This window comes from Elaeis guineensis, chromosome 11 (assembly GCF_000442705.2).
Source record: "Elaeis guineensis isolate ETL-2024a chromosome 11, EG11, whole genome shotgun sequence".
Taxonomy (NCBI): Eukaryota; Viridiplantae; Streptophyta; class Magnoliopsida; order Arecales; family Arecaceae; genus Elaeis; species Elaeis guineensis.
This window is the reverse complement of record NC_026003.2, coordinates 105,277,667-105,290,815: the sequence shown is the minus strand read 5'-3', so window position 1 is coordinate 105,290,815 and position 13,149 is coordinate 105,277,667. Positions and strand designations below refer to the sequence as shown.

Genomic DNA, 13,149 nt, shown 5'->3' with positions numbered 1-13,149 from the left:
GTATGCTACCGCATTGTAGCATACTGATCAATACCATATAAGGTACCTCGAATACAGATATCTATAGTGGTACTGGTAACTATAAACCTTGGTCCTATATTTATAGGTACACTTGAACTTAAGGTTCAATTGGTAAGTTTTGCAGGAATGTACCAACAGGCAACTTCACACACGAAACAAATACAAGAAAAGAATGGGTCCTAGATCTATGTGACTGTTGAAGTTTTTAGATGAAAAACATCTGAGCCTTCTCAGGATTATTACCTTTAAGAAGCCATATACTTGCTTCAACACGACGATCAAACTTGCTTATTGCATTTGGATGCATCTTTTGCCAAACGCAATATTCATGAACTTGCTTTTTGCAGATCTTGGATATTCTGCTTTGTCCAACTAAATAGATGAGACAATCCAATCTAGTCCATATATCAATTGATGTGGCTTTAGGAACTGTTAGATGATTGTTGCTTCCTTAAAGATAAAATGGCAAATCTGATCTGTTTATTTAGTAGAGAAGCCTTTTGTCAACTAATATGGACCAGTTGTGCTGATCTAACACGTTTATTTATTAGAAAGGCTTTTGCAGCCATTGGATGGTCAGATTTGTCTATTAAATTGATGAAACAGACCAATCTGGTCCATCTATCTATTTGAAGGACTTGTAGCAACTGGATGATCAAATCTGTCCATAAAAAGAGAAAGTAGCCTGATCTGGTCCATCTATCCATTACTGAAAGGAGGAAAAGGATAGATTGAACCCATCTGTTTACTGGGGAAACTACTATAAAGACTTACTACCACTAGATTTATGGTTTGTTTATGATTTATGTTTATCAAATCACCCCAAACGCACATATTACTAAGACTTACAGTTACATTTATGATGTTCACACACTACATGAGAGGGTCAGTTATCTGCTTGAAGATTGTTGGATCTTTGAGTGAATTATTTCATTCTCTTATAGCTCAATTAGCCTAGGAAATTAAGTTCCATTCTATTGCAGTGTTGGATCATCTTTCCAAAATCAGCACAATAACTTTGGAGATGCTTCTAGATGAGCAATAAATCAAAGGAAACATAAAGAAGGTAGTACTAGAAATGTGGAACATCAAATAATAATATTACCTGCCTGCTTAGCTCTACTTTGGGCTCATAGATCTAGAACTATAGTAACAAAGAAAATAAAACTGAGTGATTAATTGCCCCTGTAAAGATAGTAAAGAATGCATAGTATAACAATGTAGGAAGCAGTCAAGGAGCATAAGGACCCCATTGTGCATCAATCATCTAGGAATCAATTTTTAATAACGAACCATAATTAAACATTTTCTTCCATTCACACTCGTTTATATATATTTATGAAGTCATGTTGTCAGGCCCCCGATCCAAAATTGTAAGCCAAGAGGTCATGGCAACCCCGCATACTCATAGAAACCTCTCTCTATAAGCTTGCAATGCGTTTCAAACACGATATCAATGTATTACAGCTGAATTAATTTAAATAACTAAAAGTTAATATTCAATTAACAAATATAACTAATAAATATATTTAGAAATCTTTACATCAAATAAGTCTTGACTAATAATAATAGATCTACATCTAAATAATGTTGATATTGCTGAACCTTGCTTTTAATCTCACTTCTAAGTAGTATCCATTTTCGAAACTAAGTATCTAAATCTGAAAAAGAAAGAGAGGATAATGAGCTTGACAGTTCAGTAAGCAATTAGCACTTTAACTAGATAAATTAAGCAATAATAATATATTCAAAATCCAAGTCACATATATAATATTTTCCAAATAATAAGCACGTGAATGCAATCCTTTCACAATTTAAATTTTCATATACCAATTTCTTTCAAAACATCATATTGATCTTGATAGCCATGAACTAAATCAAAGTATCACTATATAACCCCTAATGACAGTATATCAAAGCACCAGCATACAACCCCTACTGGTGGGGTATCGAATTACCAGCGCATAACCTGCACTGGTAGGGTATCAAAGTACCAGTATGTAACCATCCCACTGATGGAATATCATGGTACTAACATTTAGCCACCCCACTGGTAGGGTATCAAATTACTAGTATTTAACCTCTACTAGTAGGGTTTCGATGTATAGTTACGCTGCAAGTTAAAATCCATCTCAAACCAAAATACTTTTCTCAAAGATGTATTTCATATTTCAAATTGAATAATTCATAAAACCATGCATCATCAAAATCAATCGGATACAATCCATATCAAATTCAATAGGTTCGATCATAAACCATTTACTATTCTAGAAAAGGCATATTAAAAATACAATGCATCAATTTCATAAATCATGAATATTTTCATGTAGCAAATATTTTATAACTTGCTGATTAATCTAGAAAAATGAAGCATCACTTACCTACATGTACTCCAACAAATTCAAATAATTTCAGAATTTTTTTTTCAAAATTTTCAATTAATAGATCATATTGCAATATCCTACTTTGGACATCTTATCGAGACAACTGCACCCTTTGCCTCTGACGCATGCAATGGTGATGGCTTGCATTTGGTGAAGGCAAACCTAAATCACTGGCAAAACTTTGCGTCGGAACTGTGATTCTTGATGGGAAGGTCAGATAAAGCCTCCTTCCTTTAAATGGAGCTAGAGGAGAGGAGTTGGACTCTCTTCTGGCTTCGATTCCCAACTTTGATCAGGAGTCCATGGGGGAAGAAGACTCCCACTGGGAGTCTTGTTTCAGCTTTTTTTTTTTTGGCCTTGAACTAGATTTCTAGACCAAGCCCAGTTCTATTTGTGCTAGGTCATCACACATGAATTATAATTTCAACACTTGATTTAGAAAATTGTTTCTTATAGGTTTCTATCCTAATATAGGTTACACATTCCCACTTATTGCACTATTGAACACGGTGATAACCCATAGTAACTGGACTAATACTACATAAAAGTGTTATTTCTTGAGTCTAAGTGGCCAAGTTTAAACTAATGCTGAAGAAGTTGTTGCCTCCTTACTAATTTTACTGCTTTTGGAAGTGAATACTTGGCATTGACTACATAGTGAAGGAGACTCTCTTCTAAGTGCAAAGCCCTTGATGATTAAACACTCTAATGAGCCTAGGAAGTAGGAACCATGCATTGTAAAGATACTTTAAAATACAAAAACTCAGCTATAACTATATATAATTCGAGTCAAGTAAACAAATCCTTCCTATGGTGTGGCTTGAATTTCATTGTTCATTTTAACCAATAGAAGATGTAGATCCTTTCACAACTCGAGGCCTTTTTTCAGTATCTTTTTATAACAACATGAAAGTATATCCATAAAACAAATTTTCAAATGAAATGCTATATTGTGTGTTTGATACAAATGGCTTTTAGGCATGGATTCCAACATTAACATATAAATTTGATTAAATGGATAAAACTGCAATGGATATTCTCTAATAAATGAAATTGACGTCAATACAGCCTAGATATGTATGGTAAAACTTATGGTAAATGATATTTTGTGATATTAATGCTATTTAAATCCTAGGATTTTTTCCCCGGAAAATGTAAATATTATTTTGTCATTTCAGATATTCTTTTGCATGTATAAATGAACTTATTTTATTTAAATTCTAGAGCTTGATGCAAAATTAATCTTTTTATTACCTTCAGTGGCTTCTTTGGGTTGTTCTTGTCAACCATTTTCTACCTTGGTTCCTTTTGTGGGATTGTTCTTATGTACATTATGTATGCTCTGGACACGTCTTGCACTGTCAACATATTCCTCATCGCATGGACTGCAATCTTGGTTAAAGTAATGATGATTGTATCACTACATTCTAAGGTACGCACCATGGAAAATTTTCAACAGCATTGTTTTCTCTATTTCGGTAGAAATGATGTTGTTTTTTAATCCCTTTCTTTGAGATAGGTATTTTTATTTAAGAATGATTGCTATTCTTGAGCAAAATTGTGTATTAATTTGAATTTTATTTATTTAAAAATGGATAGTCTCAATCCAGATATGAAATTCTAGGCTTCAAACCCAGGTAAGAATTTCCTCTGACCTCGTAGTAGGGGTTTGATCTTGCACATGACATAAATGCTACACAGCTAGAGAATAGTAAATAAGCACTTACAGAACTTGTCAAGCATTAGTTACATGCTTTTACAAACATTCTCTTTATCACTTCATTTATATCAACTGTGAACTGGAGTAGGAATTTCTTTTACGGTTAACACTCAAAGATCAAACATGCTTCCCATTCACTCATTAGCTAAATAAGCTTTCCAAGATATATAATAACTTTTATATCTCCTAAGCCATATTGCTAGACCTCAATATAGGAAGGGTATTGAAAGTTGAAAAAAATCATATCCTTAATTAAAGTGGTGATGATGTCAAAGCAAGTTTTGTGTTCTACAGCAATGAACTACAAACTGACTCTTATGCCTTTTAGTGCAACATTAGCATTCAGTAGTGAGGGGCGTAAGAGTCAATCCATAGTTTATTTCTCCAAAAATATCAGAACTAGCTGAAGCATATACTACCTTAACTAAGTAGTGGTTATGATGCATACCCTACTACACATGTCCACACCATGCTACTGCTTTCATAGAAAGGGGCATTAGAGTAAATCTGTAGTTTATTTCTCCAAAAATAACAGAACTGGCTGAAGCATATGCCTTCTTAACTAAGTAGTGGTTATGATGCATACCCTACCACACATGTCCACACCATTCTATTGCTTTCGTAGAATGAGATAGGAACACTAAAGCACTTATATGCTCATACGTGTGTTAGAATATGTAAATCCACACAGAAGAGCTACATTATTTTTGGTCAATCAGAATGGTAAGATTTAATGACACAAAAATTAAGATGGGCCATCCTATTTGGAGATCACATTGTCTATCATGATCTACACCACTAAAAATGCCTAGAAACCAAAAACTATATGTTTTGGTGGTCACCTACCTATGCATCAAGTGGGTGCAGCAATGGATAATTTTAGTTGTGCCGTTGTTCTAAAATACACGATGGGACATATAAATTGAAAATCCATACTGTTAATCATGATATATGCATATTAAAACATATAGCTCTGAATATGTATGTATGTATGTATGCATGTATGTATGTATGCATGTATGTGTTATGTATGTATATATATATATATATATATATATGCATGTATGCATCCCTTCTTGTAATCCAATAAAAAGATTTTTTTTTTAGTTGTGGTCAAAGTAAACATAATAGAGCTTTCTCGATTTTTCAGTTGTATCCAAATTAAATATAATAGAGCTCTCTTGAATTTCATGCATTGCCTATTCCAATAAAGTCTTCATGTACAAATTGAGCCTAATTTATATGTCACCAAGATACAAGCATGTTACAGGAATACCCTTATTTTGTCTCTAGTGCGAGGTTCTAATTGGTGAAAGCTTGTGAGCATCTAACACACATTGGCATACATTGGTATGAGTCAGCATGATGCATTTTGTTTACCATGGGCTGTAGCATGTTTCTAAGCATGTGAATGACACAGCATGATACTTGTCATGCCAACTCATAAGTAGCTCCAGCATGATATGCGGACTTTAATCCTTGAAATATGTTAACAAATCTAGAATTGTATGATACCATTTTAGGATGTGCAGGTGGAAAAATGCATGGCTATCTATTTTATGGTGTGGTGCTTGTTTGGTGCACATAATATGATACTGGTTATGAATGTGTTGAGAAGACTTTTCTAAATTCTGCCTAAAACTTACCAAATCAATGTTTTTACAATTGAAATCACCAAAAAAATAATTAAATAAAGGAGAAAAGTTAGGTTGTTGGAAAAGGAGCAACATGTGTCATCACTTGTCTAAAATCATATTTGCCCCCTACACTCAAGGGATGTAGGAGGTCATAATCCCATGGTATAAGAAGCCCTTCACTGACAATGCTCCTCTATATGCATGTATACATGAACTGCAAGACAGACCCTTGAACCTAGAGAATCAGAGATGAATGTACAATTGAGAAAATATTGAAAATTTTGTGCCCTTTGGTCGAAAAAAATTTCACAAAATAAGGTTCAAGAGCCTCATTTTGATCTCTGTTTTCCATTATCTTGTGGGTCTTTTATCTCAAGATGAGTGTCACAGAACCAAAGGGTGTGAAGACAACCCTCATGGAATCTGAACTGGGTATGGTAACATGAAGGCGGACATGGCTTCATCTGTATGATGAAATCCTAATCTGAAAAGAAAACCTCCTAAGCGAAACTTATTTATTTTCTACAATTTCTTTTTATTTAGTTTTCCTGGTATTTTTAGGATTACATCTTTCTCTTGTTAGTCAAAGGTAGCCTGAAAATATATAAACCCTATGGGCTACGAATTCAACCAATCAGATTAAAAAATTGATGCAAAACTTTTGGAAGTCTCTATCTCCTTGGTGTGATTTAATATCCTTGCCCTTTCATTATTTTCTTCTTTTTACTCCTTTTCTGCTGAAAGTAGCATACAGAATGGGGTTTGAAGCACAACAGAAATTTTTTTGATTCGCAAACTAGATGGATTTGGAAATTTCACTGACACATAAATAGGCTATGATACAGCTGGTTATGCTTATAGTTGTGGTCACATTTTCAGCAAAGAATGTATCTAGTTGGAACTTACAATTATTTGGTTGATACGAAGTTAAAAATACATATACAATGTTTCAGCACCCCTTTTGTATGTAACAGGTTAATAAGGGCCTTTTATCTTCTGGAATCATGGGTTCGTACATTGTTTTCCTTTGTTGGTCTGCAATTCAAAGGTATGCTTTTATTTTACAGTCTTGGTTCATGCCCTTAATTTTGTAGTATCTTTTAACTTACTATACTATTTACCTGTCATCATCTCCTAAAGTGTCATGTTAATACTTCAGAAGACTAGAGTTCATAGAGGATGCATCTTAATTCTAAATGATTATCCAAGTAATATACAATGATAAAACTGTAGTAGATGGGGCCTTTGCTGAAAGATATGCAACATTCCATGATCTGCCATGAAAACCCTTCACTGAGATACGACATTTTAGTTGCTTTACGATGGCAAAAATTTTCATGTTCTAGACATAAATCAAGGGCTTTAAGCCTTTAACTAAAGATAAATTTGACATTGATTGTGATTAATAATACAGTATTGATACTTGATGCTAGTACTAGATCTTAAACTATCTGGTAATACCTTTCCAAAAGAACTCTAATCCACAAATATGATATAATTCCTTTATAGTGGAACACCACTCTCTCAAAAATCCAATGTCTGTGGGTGCTGTAGAGATTCAAGGGGTAGAACTGTTGAAGAAACTTCCAACCACATAGAAGCTGTTGTCTTTAATCTAATCTTCTGATATCATCAGAAGCCTTATATAATGCATAATATTTTCTGACCTTGTTAGATGCTCATCAGAAGTCTACACCAATAGCATGAGCTAGTATAATGGTGAATTTAACAAACAAAAGCAACAGCAATTAGCAATAAAAATAGTGCATTGTATATTTGGATGGACATTTTTCTTGACTGGATATGTGAATTGAACGAAGAAGATCAGTGAGGCAATTACAAAGAATTTTGAAAAGATATCAAGCTATGTGGATATTGATGATAGTTTAGACCTGTAATTACATAGGACTTTTTGTGAAGTTGGTTATTCATCTTTTTAGGCCTTAACCTGTTGTAATTCTCGAGATGATAAAACATGTATGAAATGTCAAGGACATGCCCATAAGTAGCTCTAGTCCCTCATTTATAGGTACAAGCATCTGCATATTTACTCTATGAACTCAGTTATTCTTGTTAATGTAAATTTTCTCATTCCAAAGCACCATATTTTTATCCATTCCAGATCCTCGTGTTTCTTCAAAGGATATAATAAAGGCAAGAAAAATTTCATCAATATATCCTTCTCCATGGTTTAGTTTTGGTCATGTACCAAAGTAGGGGAAGACTTAGTTAACTCTCCAAAACTTCTAGTGGTTTGTCACTGGCTTATCCAAGCAAACCACACCAACTATATTTTTGCATTCATCATCCAAATATAGTAAACTATGTGCTGTATGTTACCATTTATTGTGTTCATGTCAGGTTATATGCTTCTCATAGACAAGTCGGAGAAGTTGTCATGGGAAAGCTATGCATTTCTAGATGGTGAAAGCTCAATGTGTTGAAATATTCTGAAGCTTATGAAATTTTGCTTTATAATCTGAATGTTGGGCTTGTCTAGGATCATCAACACAAGACTTCTAGAATCATGATTAGATATATGGCTATCCTGAAACCTGAAAGAACTGGAGGTCTAACCTTAAGCTTGAATCTTGTATGGTTGCTGTACGTTGCAGTTAGAATTGCTATTTCACTTGTTGACTTATTCCTATATATATGTATGTATATATATATATATAATATTCATGTGTGTCCCAGTAAGGTGGTAATAATTTGTTTTGTATAATGCACTAAAGTACTGGACAACATGAATGACTTGCACCATTACAGTGAACCTCACACTCAGGAATGCAACACAAAAAAGATGATGGCTGAGGATGGTGGCTGGACTACCATACTGGTAAGAAGATAGATGCTTGAAAATTTATCTTTGCTTTTGTTTGATTGTATGAGGCTGTTGATGGCCTTGGTATGTCACAGATATTTGATATTTACACTTTAGAGATCTTGTAAGACCTTCGTTATTGCTTGCTCCTACTGCATTGTGCCACAGTCTACTTCTGTGCTGCTTGTGATCAACCCATCGTGTAACTCCTAAGTAGCATCATTTACTTTTTTCTCCCTCTCCTTCATGCCTATACCCTTCAAGCACTCATTAGCATCATTTTTCTTTTCTGATACATAGTGAGTCTCCGTCTGTGAATCCTGTTTATGATCCCTGCTTCAGCATCCCATTATTAGTAACCTTCGTCAGATAACCTTAACCACATCTTGCTTGCTCCTGCAACTGATTCCCTGGGTGTTGATCAGGTTATATTCCTGGATATTTTTAAGCATTGCTAGATTCTAATTCATCAGGATCCTCCCAAGGCGATAAGTCTTATTAGTGTGACTCTTCATTTCTCTGATATATTACGAGCTTAAAATAATTCCTAGCATATTGAACCACTTAGAACAGAATGTAGGCATCCAATGAAACCTTAAAACAGTAGTTGCAGCATCAATGTTCAATTTGTGACAAGGACAGGTCTGAAGTTTTCTTTGCAACTGCTATTTTTGATTGTCAAGAATGTGAGAAAAGAAGGAACCTTTATCTTTTTATCGAAGATTAAGCATCAAATTTGAAATCTTTTAGTGAACAAACAAAAGTTATGAGCTCTGGCTAGACTTTGAACTAATTTTGTAGAAATCAGTACTCCAAAAGCATCAATACAAGAATTTGATCCTATGATGAAAGAAGATGGCTTTATATCTAATGATGAAGGTCAAAACTACAACTGAAGGAATATCATTTTCTAACTCTGACAGGCATTGCGACAAAATTTGAATGCAAAAATTATATACTGACTTTCAAGTTGTATATGGAATGGCAGATTAGATATTTGAGAACATATTAAACAAGAGATTTGAGGTATAGTTCATTGTACTGGCTGCTATATCAATTTTATCCAAGAAGGAAAAAGGGAAAACCACTTTGTACTTCTGTAGTTTATGTATATCAATATTTAAAGAAATTCAAAATAGGGAACTTCATGAGGTGCATCTTGCAGGATATTGAATCTATTTATGATTCATGCTAAATCAACCTTTCTTTTGAATCTATGCTAATATATGATTATTGGGACAAATTTCATCATTCGGGATGATAGATGTTGTAGTTAATTAAATGTTTTGTCTTTCAACTGTTGAAATTTCATCATTCTTCCATGATTCTTATCTGTAGAGCTTTCTAATTGCTGTCTGTGCAATTGTAATGGCAACCTTTTCAACTGGGATTGATACACAGTCTTTTCAGGTGAATTTCTGTGAAGTAAGCATCTCTAGTTTAATTAATTGTTTGATGGATTTTTAACAATTTGCTATTCAGTTCTGTAAGGATGACATTCGATCAGAAGATGATGTCCCATATAGTTATGAGATATTCCACTTCATATTTGCGATGGGAGCAATGTATTTTGCAATGCTATTCATTAGCTGGGAATTGGATCAACCAACTAGAAAGTAAGATATCATTTACCGAGATGTGCTTTCAATGTATCCTTATATGTATGAAGATTGGTTTCACTTCATTTGGATTTTTGGCACCATTATCATTGTATCAGATGGAGCATCGATGTTGGTTGGGCAAGTACGTGGGTGAAAATTATCAATGAATGGTTTGCTGCCAGCATATATTGTAAGTGCTCATATATATCCTTTATTTTTCACTTGGATTGGAACTTATCTTGGTAAAATATTTTTTAACTAAATCGCACTCCATTATAACACCAGATAAAAACAGTGCTTGTCAAAACTCCTATAGTTTCATCAGTGGGACTCCAAAATTAAAAAAAATTAATAATAAAATAAACCTGTGAGAGATTTATGTACTCAGATAGAAGATTGTCACCTTGTAGGTAATGAAATAAAGAAAAAAGTTCTTGGTGGTATTTTGTTAGCAGGATGTTTATTTTGTAAGGAAAACCCACATCCCTTTTGGGATCCTTCAAAATGTAATTTCAAAACTAATCTGTGAATCCATGCCGCTCCAAAACACATCAAAAGTTCCGCATTTTCCTCAACGGTCAAACTCTGAATTCTTTTGTCTAAACGAATAAGAATGGGATTAGTTTCTTGCGATCCTTTAATTTTTAGAAAGTGCATAGGTCCACCAACTATATATGTATGTGTGTGTATGTTGGCTATAAGGAGCAGACAACTCATTAATGTCTCATTTATTTTGAATTTTTTCAATCATATTTGAACTATCTTTAAACCATATTTTCTTACAATCCAAAAAATAAAAAAACAAAGAATTGGTATTTCTCAAAAAAATAAATATTTGAAAAATCAAAATCTTCTTGAGATTTCTAATCGATTCAAATTAAGTAAAAGTCAGCATTGACCTCATTGTTTTGGTAGTAGAAATTGATTTCATTCTACTTGAGTGTTTGTTCAGACAAATTCAGTATTTGAAGATCCATTTCATACTGATGTTGTTCTGTAACTAAACTGACACTTCATATCTGTCACCATGCAGTGTGGAAACTGATCTCCCCTGTTGTAATGAGGGACAAAGCCATCAATCAGGAACAACATGTGCAGACTGTTCAAGTATCGGTATGATATCCAGATTACTCCAGAACATGTTCTGTTCCAGTGGATGTTGGTCTCAACTTAGCATTGTCCATTCATAGCCATGAAATATTCCTTATTTCTCATATATATAATTTTAATTTTTCAAGCCCCAAATATTGTTTCATATAACGATGTCAATGTATATAATTCAATGGTGTCATGTATATAATTCAATGGTAGAAAACCTTTTTCCCTGATGCTACTATAATTTGTTCACATGCATGTAATTATTTTATTGAACATCTTTTCCAATTCTTTTATCCAGTAATATAACAAATAGAATGTGGAAGTGAAGTTTAAGCTTTAAGCATGGTGATAGAAGCACATGCTTATTTCACTCAACAACAGTAGTGAGAAGCAGAAGAATCTGAATCAAGTTCATTGAGTCAGTAAACAGTGGGATTTTTGAATCCCAAGACAAGATTATGCTACAGTTTGTCGGCTGCCATAGAAAGCTTTGTGTGCATGATAATTAACAAGGATGAACAGGAAGATGTTATCCGTGAACCCTACTAAAAGCAGCAGATTCATCTGGCCTCCTTCCACCCAATATTTACCTGTTTGTTGATCTTGGCCTGCTGGCCAGATATGATGCTCTTTCTCGAGATTTCTTGGACTCCTCCCCATGTTGGCTTGGTTCAAGTTTCTTTTCTATATTGAACTAATCTTCTAATTTCCTTCTATTTGTTGTTTATATAGTTCTATATATTCTCTCCCAACGCCGTCCAAGGTTTTAGAATAACAGCCTTTGTAACATTATACTAGTATGACTGTTTAATTGCTAAAAACTACTATAACTGTTTTAGAAGTCTTCCATAACAGTCCTTACATACCACGAAAGAAACAAATTGTTGAGAAAGTTGTTGTTTGGTGGAATTTTCATTTGACATTTTTATGTTTGATCCATGGCGGCAAGAAAAGTAACTCATTATTGGGTGAGAAGTGAATTGATTAAATATTCTCATTATTTTGCTTTGTTAATTACTGTAATAACCCAGATTTTAAAAAAAAATAATAATAATAACAGAGGAGGAGGAAGACTCCTAGCCGGAGTCTTCTTCCTTCCCATCTCTGGTAAAATCGGATCGATAGAGTTCGATTAGGGGTAGGAAATCACCTTTATAAAATCTTCTTTCTCTCTTCTAAAGCTAGCCATGACGAGCACCAGATTTCTTCTTTTATTTTTCTCGAATTTTTCCGTTGAAGCCGCGGATGTTCTCATCGTGTTCATCTCAAATACTCGCTGGAGACCTCACCGGAGTCGGAGGTAAACCCGTTTTCTCCTTCCTCTCTTCTTTCCTCTCTTTTCCACGACTTCGTGCACCCCCTCCGGCCGTCAGGATCGTCGGAAAATCCATGAACAAGATGATTCTCCTGTTTTCCGATCTCTTCTTGTTTCTCCCCGGCCGAACCTTGCCGCCGGCTGTCCGCTGCTGGCCACTGCCGGTCGAACCCCATCGCCGGTCGCTGCCGAATCTCCGGTCAAGCCGCCGGAGCCCGAGCCATCGAGGGGGGGACCTCACGGTCTTCCCCTGTTTCAGCCAAGGAAGGCCGTGGGAAGAAAAGAAGAAGAAAGAAGAAGAAGAAGAAAAGAAAAGAAAAGAAAAAGGAAAAAGAAAAAGAAAAGAAAAAAGGAAAAAGAAAAAGAAAAGAAAAGAAAAAAAAAGGAAAAAGAGAAAGAGAAAAATAAAAATAAAAATAAAATAAAATAAAAAGAAGAAGAAGAGAGAAAAATTTTTTCTCTCTCCTCTCTCTACCTTCTCTCTCTACATTTTCTCTCTCTAGATTCTCTCCCTATTTTCTCTCTCTTTACGGATTGTCTCTCTAGGAT

General features: G+C 34.4%; 1 protein-coding gene across 2 annotated transcripts in view; it reads left to right on the top strand.

The window, feature by feature from the left end:
• The window catches only part of LOC105053677 (uncharacterized), a 55,066-nt gene extending 42,136 nt beyond the window's left edge, over window positions 1-12,930 (top strand). For both annotated transcript variants that reach the window (XM_073246151.1, XM_073246150.1), the window contains exons 7-13: window positions 3,666-3,837; window positions 6,737-6,810; window positions 8,532-8,601; window positions 9,925-9,996; window positions 10,069-10,202; window positions 10,304-10,377; window positions 11,221-12,930. In XM_073246151.1, the coding sequence (XP_073102252.1) occupies window positions 3,666-3,837; window positions 6,737-6,810; window positions 8,532-8,601; window positions 9,925-9,996; window positions 10,069-10,202; window positions 10,304-10,377; window positions 11,221-11,306 (682 nt within the window). In that variant the 3' untranslated portion in view covers window positions 11,307-12,930. The remainder of the gene's footprint in view (window positions 1-3,665; window positions 3,838-6,736; window positions 6,811-8,531; window positions 8,602-9,924; window positions 9,997-10,068; window positions 10,203-10,303; window positions 10,378-11,220) is intronic.
• The last annotated feature ends 219 nt before the right edge of the window (window positions 12,931-13,149 follow it).